General features: G+C 41.4%; 1 protein-coding gene across 2 annotated transcripts in view; it reads right to left on the minus strand.

The window, feature by feature from the left end:
• Positions 1-18,311, minus strand: part of llgl1 (LLGL scribble cell polarity complex component 1) — a 34,735-nt gene that overhangs the window by 12,400 nt on the left and 4,024 nt on the right. For both annotated transcript variants that reach the window (XM_026165586.1, XM_026165585.1), the window contains exons 2-7: positions 17,962-18,059; positions 4,201-4,282; positions 3,907-4,067; positions 3,604-3,750; positions 611-773; positions 369-504 (exon numbers count right to left, since the gene is read on the minus strand). In XM_026165586.1, the coding sequence (XP_026021371.1) occupies positions 369-504; positions 611-773; positions 3,604-3,750; positions 3,907-4,067; positions 4,201-4,282; positions 17,962-18,059 (787 nt within the window). The remainder of the gene's footprint in view (positions 1-368; positions 505-610; positions 774-3,603; positions 3,751-3,906; positions 4,068-4,200; positions 4,283-17,961; positions 18,060-18,311) is intronic.

Raw genomic sequence — 18,311 nt, forward strand, 5'->3', positions numbered from 1 at the left:
TCTACACGTCTGCAGCGTGGTAGAGAGAATTAACTAAGATGCAGAACAGAGTTTTATCACGTTAGAGCTCATTACTGAACAAAAGTTAAATGCTTTAGAAATGTTTATGATCATGAAAGAAATGTAAAATGACAGGTAAAAAGATTCTGAAAACAATTTGCATGACTGGGAAAAATGCATCTAACACAGCCTGTGTGTGGAGCCACAGCGAGCTCTCAGCTGAAGCACTTATTCTCATCACTGTGGAGTCCACTGTCCATCACTGGTTCCACTCTGTCCTCCAGACCTGAGAATGTTTCACTCCTACACTTGAAATGCAAATGTGTGGAGTGTGTGACATGTGATGTATGCATGTGTGCATTTCTCACCGTAGGGGATAGTGGAGGACACTGGCTGGTGATTGCAGGTGCTGCCACTGGTAACAGCCCAAACTGAATAGCCTCCATCGTTATGGGAACAGACAAATAAGTTTCCAGAGCGTTCCCATACCAGACTCTCCAGTTGCTGGGGGGAGGGTCATAGACACACAGTCATCACTGCAGGTCATCTAGCTATAACATCACCCTGAAAACTGGGAGCAAGAACAATGAGCACCAACTGTAACAGGTACCTGTTTGCCCAGGAAGAGCTGCTCAGCGTGACGAATGCTCAGATCCCACAGGACCACCAGGCCTCGGCTGTAGCCAATCAGAATCTTCCCTGACTGTTGAGGGTGTTCCTGAAGAGCTTCCACCGGCCCCAGAGATTTCCCACATCTGTAGTCATCTGGCAGACTGGGAAAATGAAAACAAACATTATCCATTATCCCACATCTGTAGCTTCCCGCTTTACTGTGATCCACACGGCTGTAAATTACATTTATCTACACATCCTGACGAGGTCAGACATCTGTCTGATGAAACAATTATCCAATGACACGAGAGATACCAGAGGACAGAGTCACCTGGTTTCATGCGAGAGAAATTCTGTGTTTTGGTTACACTGTACAGACACAGTAAACAGCTGAGTTTGAAAAACAAAACAACAACAACTACATCCTCAAACTGGTTTAGTGTTTGTTATCATCTGAAATTATGGTGTGTGGAGGGAGAGGGTAAATAATGCAGTACACATACGGCGCAACAGAGTTTCGGAAACAGTGCAAGGAGATTATACAAAATGTTGAAGTCACTGCAGCAAATACACAAAGCTGTTCTTTGCACCGAAACACCCCAAAGCAAAAGTGCTAAAACATGTATAATCAGCACAGAGCAAAGACCCAAGTTGCTGAAGTTTGAGAACAAGACATTCCTCTGAGCCAGAGCAGGAATGTAGAGCAGGACACACCCTTGAGATGTCAGAGGATTCCCTCAGCGAAGGAAGAAGAAAGGAGACGAAACAGCCAAGACAGAGAGAGAAAATGAAGTGATAAAGAAAGAAAGTACTGCAGCTTTATGGACTTTAATGCAGATGAAACAAGGATCAATGAACAGCAGCGCCGGGTGAAGCGTACACACACACACACATATATAACTTCTGTCTGCTGTTGTAGGCTTCACTGAGGAAGATCCTCTCCGGAAGCACAGCGGCAGAAACATTCCCAACAAAGCATTCCATTGTCTCTGTCGCCCTGTTCATAAGTATTTTTAGGGAATCCAGCATCCTGCCATAGAGTCCTAGAGATGATCCTGTGTACGCTTGTGTGTGTGTGTGTGTGTGTGTGTGTGTGTGTGTGTGTGTGTGTGTGTGTTGAAACACTTCCCCAACCGGAATACTGTGTTTTGGCATTTGGTACAAAGCTTTACTGTCTAAAACCTCCCCTCCTTTGCGCACAAACACACTCTCTCACACACACACACACACACGCACGCACGCCTGCCTTATCGGCGCCCTCGTTAGGCTTCAGTTCTGCTTACTTCCCTCGACAAGCCTGGTTAATGAGGGGTTTGGCCAAGCAGTCACACAGTCACAGCAGAATGAAAAAGAAACAACAGTAGTACTAATACACAGCCAGTGTGGCAGCACAGCAAAGCTCAAGCACGAACCACAAAGTAGTCTGTGGTATGTAGGGAGGCAAAAAAAAATCACGTTTGTTTTCTGTCAGATATCATACAACATTCTGCATTTCCTTTCTTCTATGATAACAATTGAATTCCTTTACGTGCGTGATGATCGGTGTTTGTGCTCCACTCTCACTGTGTTTTGTTCTAGTTCACTGCTGAGCTCTCACATCACTGCTTGCCACAGTGAGGCTCCACCATCATTAAGGGGGAGGGGGTAAAAACACCTTACAAATAACAGCCCTGAAGTAACATAGCCGTCTTTCAGGTGTCTGTATATCTAGTTAACACTGCTTTGTTAGCAAGTTCCTTTGCAGCCTTTACAACTGATATCATGGTGCAACCCCCAGTCTGAAACAAGGCGTTTTTAGCTTTTCTTTAAGGCCACCCTTCCTCTAAACCTTTCTAATTCTAATGGTTGGCTGCTATTAGCATAGAGAAGGTTTTCATCAGCAGGTGGTTGGAGCTACTGTGCTCACAGCCACAGCCTGAGAGGACCAATATTAACGTTATTCCCCTCACTCTGATATCTTAAGACAAAAGAAGAAAAAAAAAAACCCACAAAAATGAGGCTCAACTTTGGCCATATTTAATACCACTGTAATAATATTATATAAACCACTGTCATAATATGGCAGAAAATGAAGAATTAAAGCTGAAAACCCTCACACATGATTAAAGAAGGTTTTCTAATCTGCACTGGTTTAAAACAAACAAACAAAAAATCCATTATGTGACATTACCTTTGTTCAAATGAACTCTACACACACAAACCTCCTATGTGAAAACAAAAGCGCTGAAGGGAAAAAACACAGGTACATTTTTAATAAGCTTCACAGAACATGTCTGTTAAAAAACTGTGCAAGTGAGTTACCGGAACAAAGCCAAAATTAGGTAATAGGCTGCTTTGTTAGGTCAACTTTACTGTCATGACTGATTTGATCATTTTATTCTGCAAGTAAAAGCAGCCATATCTTCATTTTTAGTGCTCCTCACTCACACTACGGTGTGTAATTATTTTTGACTTGTCGGTTTTTTTTGGGTTTTTTTAAAAGCTAAATAAATTAATATATAAAACATCTGACAGCGTTTAATGGAGCCTGAACCCAGTGAACCTGACCTGCCTGCTGGTGCTAGGGTCAGTGGGGATATTTGTATCCGCATGTGTGTGAGCTGCTCAGCTGGAGCTGTGAGTGGAGGAAGCTGAAGTGTTTAATGTTTACAGGAACGCTCACTGTGATGGAGGACGGAGAAGAGTGGAGAACAAGGATGGTGAAGAAAAGTCAAAAGATTTAAGCATGTGAAGCTATTTACAAGGATAATTTCATATTCTCTAATAAATATCTGCAAAATAAAAAATATAACCCTTCCACATGTGTTGACAGTTAGACAATAAGGCTATGTATTCCATTCCAATATCAGCTTAGCTGCTGTATCCACCAGATTCTTTTGTTTAACAGTGTAAGTTAACAAAAAAAGACACAGATTTATTGCTTGATCTGTACTTGGGTTGTCTCTTTGTTCATGTTTTTTTGTATTAATTCCTTTTGTGTAACAATCTCACCTGTGTGTGATCTGATCCTGGAGCAGTGTCTGGTTATCTTTCAGCGAGAGGCTGGGCACCTCTAGGAAGTAGACGCCTCCTCCCTCTGTTCCAACGCAGAGGAGGTCACATGACTTCAGCAAGAGGAGGACAGTCACCCGAGTGGCACTGAGAGAAAGGAAATTAGGAAAATTTATGATACTCAAAATTCTAACAGGCACAACCAACAACAAGTTGGGGTGTGAAAGAAGGCGAGACATGATTACAGACTTTCAAAAGTTCCCAATTTTCATTCAGGTTTCTGTAAAGAGGACTCTTGTGTACCTGCAGCTCTCGATGCCAGGTCTGCCGGGCAGATTGTAGGTGTTCACTTCCTGTAGAGAAACCACGCCCTCTTTCTTAACCCCACCGACCTCTCTCAGGGGTCCGGCCACCAGCTCCCACAGGTGGATTGTGTTGTCATCCAACAGTGACAGCAGACGACCCTTGGGAGAAAAGAATTAATATATGATGTGTGCCATGACTCACTGCCAAAACCTTAACTTAATTTTTAATGTTTTGGAGGGTTTTTTTTTTTTTTTTAACATTTTTAAACATTCAGGAGAAAATTGAGCTCACCTGTCCAGGCAGGAAGTGGATTTGTGTGACAGCAGTGGTGTCATTGTGCAGACCTGTGAACTCCACACCAGGCGCCCCATAGCTGCAGGTATCCCGTTAAAGAAATACACAACTTGGCATTCAGACATTTAGACTGGCATGAGCAGTGGGCTAAAGTTAAGATGTCACAAAGCAGCATACTTATTGTCTAGAGCTACAGACACGGAGGGGAAAAAAAAAAAAGATTGGAAGGAGGGAATCTCTGTTCTTCTGTATAATTTGTGTCCACTACTCCCTTTAAAGAGAAGATTCACTGCAAATCAATAAATGTTTGGAACAATGGTCCTTCATCCCTCCAGAGACGTGCACTGAGGCTGTTCTGGCTGCACACCTTACCAAGACACTTCATATACTACAAGTTTCCACCTTAATCCAAACTAAACTTTCTGCTTCCACCAGTCAGTAAAGTTGCATTTTACCTCTTTGTCATTCCAGGCTTGGCTTTTTCCATGTATAATGTTTTCTTTTAGACCAGGAGTGTCAAACATATTGCCAGGGGGTCCCGGCTGCTCCTGGTCTTTCAAAAATATGGTCATTTCAAACGGAGGAGGATAAAATTTGAACCTTTAACAGCAATTTCATCAGTCTTACAATCGTCTTGCTGACAAAGACATAACCCATGGCGTGTCATTGCATAAAAGACAAATTGTCATCATTTTATTTTTCGTGTTCAAACTCATAGAAAATCAGAAAAGTACATTTTTTTCAGTATCCTGAGATATCACATTATAGAGAAGATGCCTCTGGCCACAGCTGGTGCAGCAAGACATAATATAATTTCTGCAGGCAAAAAACTTGCATGAATTATTAGACACTGAGTGGTCTCAGCAGAGAGACGGGCAAAAGCACATTTTATTTTTTAAGTCAATGGCTAGTTATACACAAGAAGAACACTCCTAAAACAAAGCTTGAGAGGTTTAAAAACATAAACCTGGATATATCTGCCTCTCTGTCACATGCCCAAATTAACATTCCTGTTTAAAATATCATTCTTTTACTCCTTCCCATTTCCCTGCACATCAGTATAACACTGTGCACCAAGTGTGGCGCCAACTCTGCCAGGGCAAGCAATTAGACTCCCATCATGGTTTAAAAATATGCATGACTGGTACGGAACACCAGTGCTGTTAAAAGCAGATAACCAAACTGTGGATATTTTTAGTTTTTCAGAAAGGTCACGAGATAGAGGGGACCATAACATAGTCGTCTGTGTCCTCCTGTCTGTTTAGATGCATATATTCTGTACCAAAATTCAGCGTCCTCAGATACTACAAGACAATGTGAATACACAAAACAATCACGGCACAAAAAAAAAAAAAAAAAAAAAAAGATGCACGTACACACCAGCAGGCAGAGGGGAGTACCTTAAAGTATCTCACTTTATTTAAAAAAAACAAAACAAACAAACAAAACTAGTGAGTAAGAGGACAGAGTGCTATAATTCTGAGCTGTAAACTAGACGCACACAGTTTAGGTGTAATAGAGGGGTGGAATTAGAACACTATAACAAAGCTCATAGCAATTATCAAAACCAGATGACGCAGATGCCTGAAACCACCACTGTGTACATATATGTACGTCTGAGCGTGTGTGTAATCAGCGGCAATCTCCGCAGTCACCCCTTTGTTAGCCCAGGAAATGAAGCCGAGCTGATAAAATAAAGATTACTCTCAAGATCTGTGACGACAACTGCACTAAATAGGACTAAATTGTGAGTTAGCGCGCATACACACACACACTCCTCACTAGAAGCTGCACACATATACACACACACGTGGTGCTTGGAAGCAATATCGACACACTTCAGCACACTGCTTACATAAGCCTGTAGGAATGTGGATTAAAAATGCAGAAAAATAAGAGGAAATCTGGGGAGTGCATGTTTGTATTCTACTGTGTGCACAGCGGGTTTTCTACATTCCTGTTTTATCTGAGGAAAAAGAAAAGATCAATATTATAATTACATTAATTTATACGTTTCTTTCCCTCACTTCCTATTCCCAGGACTCCAAATCCCCATAGTCAGGAATTTGTTAAGAAAGTCACAGATATTCGATCATCATCATTCTCACTGCTTTACTGCTCTACTGTCAGACGAGGGGGTGCAAAAAACAAACAAAACAAAAACAAAAAAAATCCTCCTACAGCTTTCATAACTGTAAGTTCCATCCTCTTGTTTATGGAAGCTGTCTTCTTCCATCAGGAAGAACTTAAATCCCTCTTTTTCATTCCCTCACGACGCCGATCCCCTGGAGACCAAGCTGGGTGTTATACTGGCATTCCTGAGTGCTGTCACTTCCTGTCCCTGTGTTTTATACACGGCAGTAACAAGTCTCAGACAGCTGGAGGTGGAGGTGTGAGGAGGGCTTTCATTTGTGGGTCATGAACTGCCAGTGCAGATTTTTTTTTTTTTTTTTTTTTAAGCCAAAGCTGTGAGTCAATTTGTGCGTGGCACAACAGCATGTGTGCTAAAATATTAAAAGGACTGAATTGCTGCATTACAACATCTGTGTTAAAAGCAGATTCAATGAGCAGAGTAGGCATCACGATCTAAAGAGGAGCAATAATGGCAAAAAGGTACAGAACCGCATTACCGCCAATGGGGAGAGGAAAAAAAATAATAACTTGAAATTTAAAGTTAGCTCTCCCAATCAGGAAGGTCTATGAAGATATGTCATCTCCTTGTCATCTGGAAGCAGGTAACAAGGAGGTGGCTGACAGTATTCGCTGCCCAACAGTTTGACATGAACACACTCATCCTGGTCTTTGTTCACGTTCACTGGTAGCTCTCTGATGCTTTTGAGTGTGCATGCTGCTCCATCTGCTTTCCTTTGTGAAGCTTCCGGATTGAATTTTGTGTTAGCTCTGTCAATCTTACTAAATTAAACTTGTGTGATACCCAAATTTTAAGTTATGGATGGCATTTTGTTCCCCTCCAGCAGCAGAAATAAGCTTCCACAGAAAGGTAAATTACCGAGGGACAAATTAAAAGTGCTCTGTTGTAACTTAAAGGTAAAAGTGAAAAAGCCGACAGGAGAATAAGTGAACGGAGAAAAATCACAGCTGTGTGGGAAAGATGAGAGGGACTGAAAAACAGACAGACAGCAGCGGTTTGTGCATATATTCCAGCTATGTCATGGTGACCACAGCTCATTCATCACAAATCTCGCAGCTCCCACACATTTAGGTTGGCTACGCAAAAACGAGTGCAAAGAAAGCTGTCAGCACATTGAGGGGGAAAAAAAAAAAAAAAAAGAAGACCACTAATATTTAGGACTCTGTCAGAGACTTGACTTTTGGCTGGTCTGTAGCAGCTCAGACAGAAACCAGCCCAACACCACATAACCAGGAATAAAAACGTTTATCAATCAGGAGCAGTTAGAAAAATTTATAAGTAAAAATGTGTACACACACACACACACTTCCTGCTCCTGGTGTGTCAGCAGACAGCTGGTAGAGGGATTCCCAGGGATGATGTCACCCTGTTGCTTTGACCTCATTAAAAGTTTATGTGCATGTCTGAATTAAGCTCCCTCCCCCAAGAGGTCTGCTCATTGGCCAATAATACAAGCCCCCAAAAGCTGTGGGGTCATAATAAGTGAGTAAATGTGTCACCCTTCCTGCCTCTACAACTATGTGCCTGTGCTCACAGCTTTGTCATCTTCATTCCAGTAAACTCTGATTAATGACGAAACTTAAAATAAACATTAAGAAGTTTTAGCATAAGAGTCTACAGGCATGGTGGCACCTCTGAGTACTAGCCAAAAGCTAACAGGCTCACAATTTCTGATGTCTAGCAGGTATAATGTTCACCATGATCATAGTCTTACTTTAGCCTGTTAACATGCAAATGTTTGTCAAGAAGCACAAACCACAAGTGTGACTAAGGCTGATTGGGAATGTCGTTAGATTATTATTCAGAAGAGCTGGACCATTAAAATGTTGAGAAATCGCACTTAAAAAACAAAAAAAAAAACAAAGCACTGACGGTAAAAACAAAACAAAAAAAACAGGTGAGCTGAAAAGAAAATATTAAAAACCTACATATATTATTGATTTCAATAAAAGTTTCTTTAAAATGTGTTTGAATTCAATTTCCCCATCAACTCTAGTCCTGATCCCTTCAGAAGCATCAGGTAATTTGATATCCAATACCTTCATTTCCAGCAAGACAAAAGATAAAGCAATGCCAACAGGAATAAAGTGATCAGAGGGGAACTGATTAAACATTTATAGGAATAATGTACACACACACACACACACACACACACACACACACACACACACACACACACTGAAGGCTCACTAGATATCCCTGGAGCTGCAGTGTTGATCCTCAAATGGTTTTGTATTCTGGGAAGCACAAATGTGCTCAACAGATCGAAGACATGGCAATCTGCCCATTATACGCACACATTTTATTTTTATACCCATGACTTGATATTGATGCTGATACACAAATAAGTAGGATTATAATAAAATATGTAAGGATTTATCCTCTGGGGACCAGGAACATGTGCTGTAAAAGGTAATTTGGAAAGTGCTTCCTTTATCATGTACAAAATACGCTTCTGAGGCTCAGCTCTTTACCTCCTGAAAGCTCTTTTTTTGAAATGAGCAGCATCAGAAGTTGGTGAGGGTGGTCTCTGCTTATGGAGGTACCCTTGGAAAACCTGAACCATGTCTTTATTGATCTATTACTGAGGTGTCAAAGCTTGTCATTAAGAATACAGGTGGAGGACATCAAACGGCATCTTTATGGAGGAAAGAGTTAAACTATGTGCCTACCAAACGCAGGATAAGGTAAAGAGGAACGCCTGCAAAGTCTCAGGGTGCCTCACCAGATAAGGCAGAAGTTTCATCGACACTTCGAACACACACAAGGCTCTAACAGCAAAAACTAAAGGGAGTCAGACTTTAATACTCGTAAACAGAATGAAACGCTGACTCAAAGCAGAAACTTAAAGTCCTCCTCCATCCAGTCTGGAAAAAAAGTATAAACAGACACTCCAGCTGTGTAAAACCACTCCTAAACAGCATGCCAAGGGTTTAGAGAAAATTTTAAAGAAAAAGAACGACACCTGTTGAATGACAGACTGGTTGAACTGATCTATATGTTCTGTTTGTAGCATGCAAAGGTTTGCTTCACTGCTCACCAGAGGACAGAAAAGCACAAAATGGAGGCCTACAGTAACTTATAATCACTGAATCACTGTCTCGTCCTCACACACGCATGCGCGCACACACACACGCACGCACAATTGCCCGCTGATGCAGAGAGAGTGCGTTAGCAAGGATAAAGCGATTTCACGGTCTGAATACAGACAAACAGAAGGCATTGTCTTCCATGTGGACACACAGGTAGCAGCAAACACACACCCACACCCACCCACAAACAGTGACAGAAGATATGTTCTTACTTCCTGCCTGACCCCATCACTAGACCTAAAGATGAAGTACAAATTAATCACACACAGAAAGAGAATGAAGGCCCTAAAAAAGGTTTAAAAAATATATTCCCAAAAGTTTCAGACTTTCAGGGAAGCTGAACTGATGAAAGACATCATTTATGTGCATTTTCTAACTCCTTCACCTCCCTACATGCATAGCAACACATGCACAAACTCTTCAGACGTCTGGCAAAAGTCTACAACAAGACAAGCCAAACAACTCCACCCACCCACTAGAGAAACAATCTTGTCTCATTTGCATCCTTTCCCTCTGCTAGTACCTCTCCACCTCCCACACTCCCCTTTCTGTGCAGCCCCCTCAGTGCACGTTCTGTCACACCGAGGCAGTCAAACCTGAAGGAGTGGATGTACATGTACATTGGAGAATCACTACAAAACAGTACACGGTTTATTTTAACACTGCAAACATTAATGGTCCCAAGAAGATCAGCTGAACAAAATAACATCATTAGCAGGAACAAACAGCACAAGTCCAGCAATTCGAGTAGAGCATTTCTACCTAAGCCAGGTCTAGCTAGAGAAAACCCTCTACTAAAAGTAACATCAAAGAGAAATAGAAAAGGATGTTATTTATATGTACAACATATTGAGGGTTTTTGTTTTGCAACAATCCCACCACCACCTTTAAAAAGAACGCAAGTTTAAGGCAAAAGCCAACAAGATACATTAGCAAAGCTAACATACAGAAAACCTAAAATAAACTTAACTAATAATTGTACAATTCCTGATGTTTAGGTGATGCAGGTCACCAGGTTTGCAGTACACTGACTGAAACTTTACACTACTCTGTTGTAAATAACACCTGATTTCGGACATAGTGACTATGGGCATGTTAATGTTGTCATTAGTCTTTTTTTTGGCTGAAATTACAGCCTCAAACCCAGAAGCATAGCTGCCGATTAATTCACAAAAGAAAAAACAAAAAAGGAAAGGAAATTTTAAAAAAAATTAATAAAAATTGTGCTTTGAGTGTTACTTATGTAAAGATGTAAACATAGCTTTAACAGGTTTATTATCTGCAATGCCAGAGCCAGTAACACTGGGAGGTAATGGCTTACAAATACAACTCAAAGTAAAGCTACCAAGTAGCTAATGCTGCCATAATGCTCTCTTTAATTCAGTCACCTTACCCTGCTCATTCAGCAAATCAGACAACTTTGATTTGTCAGTTCAGATAAATGTTTTCCTTTTCATGCCTCAACTCTATTATACAACCCATCCAATCTGCTCTACTTGGTAAGCCCGCACAGTCTTTATCCCCGCAGACAGACTCCTGCAACTTGTTGCCAACTGGGCGAGCGAGTGTGTGCACATTAATTCATGTGTGTGGGTGTAAAAGCAGGCAGGGACTAAAAGCAGAGAATGAGGCGTGAGGAGGGTGAAGGCAGAGAGAGCAGAAGGGGTGGGGTTAAAAGGTCCTGCAATTCTTCAGGAATATCAATGAGGAGCTAGGAATAGTCGGGAAACCAAGTGACACAGAAAGTGAAAAAGAAAAAACAAAGACAAAAGTATGATAGGAGGAGGGAGAAACTAAAAATATTGTAGAGAGAAAAGTACTTTATAAGACATCCGTATAAGCAAGCAGAGAGTAGGCTGTGTGTGGGTGATTGGGGGAGGAGAAGGTAGGAGGTAAAGGATAGGAGGAGTGTTCCAGATTAAATCAAAGTCTAACTTGATCTCAACTATACCAATGAATACTTGCATTGATTTGTTCAACACAAACAAAAATAATGCAGCTTACATAAAATGGTATACCCTCTCTGCAGACTCCCCTGCAACACAGACCACACAGTTGTGCATAAAAACACAAATGCATATAACTTGATCAAAAGCTGGAGACTGATGATGGGGAAATGGCAGGAGAAGCTGAAGCTGTACTACAATTAGAAGGGAAACTGATGGCACCAACAAGCACAAAGGAAATGCACCGCTTTCACCACCAACTACACAGACATGAGCACTCGCATTAAACTAAAACAGCTGTCAGAATAAAATCAACTCATCATGAGAAGAAATTAAGAAAACAGGGATTTGTTTTTATTTATTTTTTTTTTAAAATCCAGTCAGTGTGACATTGCAATAGTGCATGACTCATGGTGTTAAAGACAGATTTCTCTTGAATTCCCGAAAAAAGAAAAAAAAAAAAAAAAATCAGTGAACAACCCTGTGGTCTAAACTAAGCTGGACTATGGTGACTTCAGTACAGATAAAAATACTGAATAAAGATGCAAATATAAAGTGTCAGATAGGAACTGATGAATCAGAACAACAACAGGCAATTGACCAGCAGGATGTCAGCGAGACAGATGCAGAGCCATCAGCTGGAGCACACTCACAAACACACAGATCAAAGCTCTGCTGCCCGAGTGTGTAAATATTAGCTCGTCCTGGCTGCTAGATGGCCGGTCCTTTTGATAAATGGTCAGAGTGTCTGTGCGACTGAGCACGTACCACATTGTCTAGAAGTAATCAGAGCCCTGACTTGTCATTCTGAAATAAATGTGTTCATCGCAAAGAGGTTCTGTAATACTGTAGGCAGCATTTTCTGACCTTTTTACCTTTAACCGATGCATTTCTTACCAAACTCTAATGTCTGATGTGCTTAGCTGCAGACTTTTAAACCCCTCCAGTGTGCAAGTACTTCTCATCCCAGGCAACTGCAATGGTCGTCTTGGAAACCATTTCAAAAGCGCCCTTTATTAAGACTCGACTCAGCAACAAAGCTCTTACTCACCCGATCTGCACACACGCACACACACAATGAGGGAGGGTTAACCCAGGGCAACGCAACATGCATTCCATGACAGGAGACAGACTCCTAAGTCGCCCCACCACCCCCACAGATGATAGGGGGGGAAAAAAAACCAACAAAAAAAAACCCCTCCACGCTACATTGTCCCCTTCCCTCTGCTGAGCCCCAGTCTGTGGTCGAAGCAGAAACTCTGAGGGTGTAATATGACCCTGCCTTTATAAACACAGAACGAGAGAAGGAGAAAAGGAGAGGGAGCAAGTGAGAAACTTGAACGAGAGGCTGAATGTGAACAAGAGGAGAGGAGGAGACGTGGTGCCAGGACGGATAGCATGAGTTCAAATGAAACGAGTACCTCAAATTTAGCAATTTTCTACTCTTCTTTTGTGAATACTCTCTAGTCCTACTACTCAGCACGCTCTCTGCACAGTTCAGGCATCAGCGTCAGAAAGCAGGACTGCACATCTGGCTCTACAGGGCTGTGAATGCGTACTACAGTACAGGTATGCTGGCAACCACTTCTAGGTCAAACCAAAGTCAGTGAGCCTGTCAGATTAACAAGGAATGTGGACACTCACTCACATACACAAACCTGAAACTCATTCTCACTGCTTGTCTGTCTAGTTTACCCCCAACCTTGAATTCGGAAGTGGAATAAAACGGTGTTGCTTTCTTCAAGTTTATTATTTGTTGTATATCACTGTAAATGTTAAAACAAACAAGTAGTAGGCTTTGAGAGATTAAAGGGAAATTCCAATGAATTTCCCACTAAAGTGGCTGTTGTGGCTCAAAGTGTCATGCAGATCCCTGTAGTGTCTACAGAGATTTGGGGAAATGAAGAGTTTCTGGGGAAAACCATAAGATGACCTTAACACCAGTGTATTCATTAGTAAACAGCAGTTTGTTTCACTCATAATTCTCTGAAGAAACCAGATCTTAGACACGCAGTTAAAATCAAACAGAAAACAAGATGCAGATGACCGGAGGCTGAGACTCAAAGACAACAGGACACTCACGAAAAACAACAAACCTAAGGAAACTGGTGCTGCTGCTCTCACATTGTTCTTATTGATACCAAATGTGGTGGATCTACAGATAGGAACACCACCAGATGGAAATCTACAAATAATTAACCTGCCACTTTGTTAAAAAATACCAGCTGGACATGGTGTTTCACCTCCACACAAAAAAAAGCTCCTGCTCAGCTTCTCACGGTCTAAATAAAAGCATTTACAACTAAACCTACACTATTAAAACACCACACTCAAATTCAGCGAGCTCTTAAGAACCACCCATTCTTTCACAAATGTTTGTAAAGCCAGACTGCATGACTTGGGTGATTGAATTTATACACCTGTGGCAACGAAACTGAAAACACCTGAATTCAAAGACTGAGGTGTGGCCCAATACTTTTGTCCTTGTAGTGTATGGTTTGGCTCTTTTTTCTCTTGCTTGAATGGAAAGCAGTGATTAGCCAGCGGGTTGGCCAAGTTTTCTGTGACCCCTCATTTCTAAGAATCTCTACTGAAGATCAAACGTCATCCAACACCAAAAGTCACAGCTGCCACATTACTGTAACTCCATCAGCTTAACATAAAAATCATTAGCTGCAGCTCTTTGTGACAAACATTCTTCCAAGGGAAAAAACAAACAAACAAACATCTCACTGCCATCAAGTGTTTAGTTTTTTAACATTTAGGAGAACTCTCAGATTTGGGCACCATAAAACTTTTTTTAAACAACTTACAACTTTAGCTCAGGGGTCGGCAATTAATTCGCCCAAGGGGCCACATGAGAAACTGGGATGTTGTAGAGGACTGCACCAAAAAGCTGACCTCAATATTAATTTTATATCTTTATTAGCTTATTGGTCCAGCCCTCTAAAACAGTGTCTCGTGTAACTACCTGGGAAAGTTAACCAGCTTTAGGTGGTCCTGAGCCACAGGCTGAAGTTCTAATGCAATGTAGGTAAATGTTCTCCAGCAGCTGGAATCTTGTTAAAAGGCAGGGTGATGGCAGGTTCGTTTTGCTAGATACAGACATTTCGCCGTGGACTGGAGTTATTTTTGCCTCCCCCCCACTGTCTGTTTCACACTCCCTTGTCTTCACTGCTGCCGTTTATCTCCATCTCACCATTCCCCCCTCGATCCATCCCTCTCTGCAGTGCAAGTGCCTGGTACCACCAGTTTCTCTCTCTCTCCTCCCATCTGAATGTGAAAGAGTCGATTCTCCAGCATAATGCACACACAGCCGGCAGCCTCCCTTCACTCACTCACTCACACACACACACACACACACACACACACACACACACACACACACACACACACACACACACACACACACACACACACACACACAGTTACTATAATCTGCGCAGAAACACCTTTAATGCAAGTTTTAACATATCCCAGCGTTTCGTTTTCCACCTAAGGTCTTACTCTGGTGAAGTTCACCTGTCTGATCGATGAAAGGGAGGAAAGCCCAACTCTGGGCAATCCTGAATACAACACCGCAGCAGCAGACTGCTACTCACTCTAGAAGCTACGGCATAAATACGGCAGAGTTGAATGCCACAGAGATAACAGACATCAACAACATGTCACGGAGCTGCTGGTGTGGATGAAGCACTAGCCTCAGAGCTGCTGGAATTTCTGACACAACCGACACACTGAGCCAGATTATGGCTTTGTCATAATGCATATCATGAGCCAAACCCGATACAGATTCCCAGCACAGCTTCACTCGGCTCATCCGGCATTACTCAAACAGAGTGAACGTCACACTGCCACTCCCTGGGTCGGGGGGTTAAGATTCCCCCACTGACCGCACACCAAGAAATGCATTTAAGGTATTCTAAGCCTCTGAGGATGAAATCCTCTTCAAGCATCTAAATTCTGTTGCAACAAAGATGATGTTGTTTATCAGTTTTTCTTTTCCAGGCTTTGTGTCAGTCTCATACTTCTTGTTGACCATCCTTTTGGCTGTGATTAGAGCAGGGCGATATGGCCAAAAATATTTATCACGATATATATTTGAAAATTTGCGATTACGATATAACCGACGATATAATTGATGCGAGACAAAATACAACTCCACAACATTACTAGCGCAAAAAGACAACCTTCCATTTATTTTCACTTAAACAAGAAGCTGGTTTTTATGTACATTAAAGCTTTATAAAAATGTAACAGTGCAAATGCAAATTCCTTGCTGAAAGTTTAACCAAAAGGCATTTCCAGTAGAAATGGGCTGACATATCCTGAGCATAACCATGTATAATATCCACTGAAGTTAAAAAGGAGGTGCTTTGCAACATTAAACTGCAGTGTGCAGTACGCATTTTTCGGACCATAAGGTGCACGGGATTATAAGGCACATTAAGCGAAACAAAGCAGTCAGATAAATCCAACTTTATTAAACTCATTCTTCTTGCTTCCTCCACTTCTGTACCATTGATTCATTAATGTTGAATTCTCTGGCAGCTGCTCTATTCCCATGTTGTTGCAGTATATTAATGACTAACCTTGTATTGTGGATGGATTATCTCAGTTGTTCTCCTGACTGAAGTTTGGTCCGTTTACAGCATCCTGCCATGCGATTGCATTTGTCTCTAACCATGAAGAACCTTCACGTTAACTTTTATAAGTGGAAAAGTGTTAGTGTTCGTCCTCCAGCTTCACTGTTTATGTTATGCTAACATAGCTGTGTCGCTAGCGATCACGTAGCACATCATTATATACCAGCTAGCCCAACTTCAGTAACCCTACAAACGTCACTGCTGTTTAGTTTCCTGTCTTCATTTATGTTGGAAGTGATAGCAGAGCTGTACGTTTGATTTTTTTCAGAAATCTCTCCGTCAGAACATGCTATATCATGCTTAGGTAACTAGCGAAACTAGCGAGCTAACTTCCGCTAGCTTCCTGCTAACTTCTAACTCCGTTAAATGTAATAACTTTTGTTTTCATGGATGCCTGGAAGTTAAACTTTATAGTTACACCTGGTAAAGCAGCAATGCTGATCGTTTTATTAAAGATGAAAGAATTTAGACAGTTTTTAACTCTAAGTGATGCTGCAGTGTTGTTTGACCTGAAGTATACGGAGTTTAGGACCCAGATTACTCCCAGATTTAAGAGCATCTTAGAACGGCCGCTTGCATGTTCTGCAAAAAAATGTGCTTTGTTGTGTATCTGACGGACAAACACCAAACCAGTTCCACATCACGGAAGTTGCACCATTTTTACAAACCAATTCTGGTTCATCTGTTTCACTCAACAATCGGCCATGTGCGTATGAAAACAAAGGCACTGCGCATGCGCGTTTTACTCCCATTCTATCGCGATATTTCATTTTCCTATCGTTGCCTAACATTATACCGGTATTACCGTGAACGGTATAATATGGCCCAGCCCTAGCTGTGATGACATTTTTTGCCAGCAACTTACTTGGGGATGCAAGTACATGTGACCAGATGATGCTACTGATGGTAAATAACCCCCCCACTTCAATCATATCTTATAACCCACTTGTCAGAATGTGAGTGCAAGTAAAATTTCAGTTATTTAGAGAAATAATTATAGTAAAATTGAGGGTTTCTTCACAACCTCTCTGGTCACAGGCTGCGTCACATGGTAGGCTTCTTTCTAGAAACACAGTTGGCGTGGTAAATATATGTGACTAATGTCACAACTTAAAAAAAACAAAAAAAACAAAAACATGGAACATGAAAATCTAGAGACACACTGGTCCACCCACCCACCCACACACACACACTTCTACCAAACTGATGTTATGTAAACAGCTCTTCTGCAAATCCCGACTGATCAGACATTCCTCCACATTTAAAAAAAAAAAAAAAAAAAAAAAAAAAAGAAAAAAAAAAGTGGAGCTTGAGAAAGACAGACCATAAGATATAGTTCTATTGAAAAGCAATGAAGAGTATGATCACTGTAGACCTGGTGTAATAACAGCAGCTGAAAGAATGACTAGCTGTCATCCCACAACATGTGCATTTTCACTAAAGAGCATGAAAAAAAAGACACATCCATGAAACACTTCTGCCACAAACCCACAGCTAAAGCAAAACGGTATCTGCACTGCAGCGAGATAAGCAGAGCAGCACTTCAAAAGATGTAAACTGACAGCAGTGAAAAAGAAACAGTCTCTGTAATCTTATCCGAGGTACTCCTAGATCTTTTCCTGTCCACAAAATCTTTATCAGCTTCATGACACAACCTAAAATATGATAAATTATAATCTGTTTGACACAAACACAAGTCAGTCACCTCAGCTTTGTGTTAGATCACTTGTAGTATGCATGCCTTGACTAATACAGCATGACCACTTTGAGACTTGGACTACAATATGATCTGTTAATCTAGTCTAATGCGATGTATTCATTTAAAAAGTGTGATGCTGTTGTTTCTTATTTGAAAATGTCAATCCTTACCAAGCCCCCAAAACAACTTCTGCAGATGCATGAGCTCACTGACAGAAGGATACATTTTGATGGCTCCTGACTTTGTCCCGATGGCCATGAGCTGCAACTTGGGGTCAAAGGCCAAAGCACTGGGCTGATGGGGGAACCCATGCTCCACAGTCTGTGAGAGAAAGCCAGGCAGAGAAAGGGTAGAGAAGACAAACTGATGAGACAGATTTATCAAATGCCACAAGAAATACAACAACAAGTACACTTGCATTTATTTTTCCAGACTTTCCTCCATAAATGCACCCAGTTCTGTCTGAGAGTTTGCGTGTCATTTTCTGCTCATCAGACTCGCTGAATATAGTCAGCGAGGCGTCTAAAAGGGAGGACTCCCTTAATAAAGTTACAGGAAAGTAGTTTAAAAAGT

Source organism: Astatotilapia calliptera, chromosome 4 (assembly GCF_900246225.1).
Source record: "Astatotilapia calliptera chromosome 4, fAstCal1.2, whole genome shotgun sequence".
Classification (NCBI taxonomy): Eukaryota; Metazoa; Chordata; class Actinopteri; order Cichliformes; family Cichlidae; genus Astatotilapia; species Astatotilapia calliptera.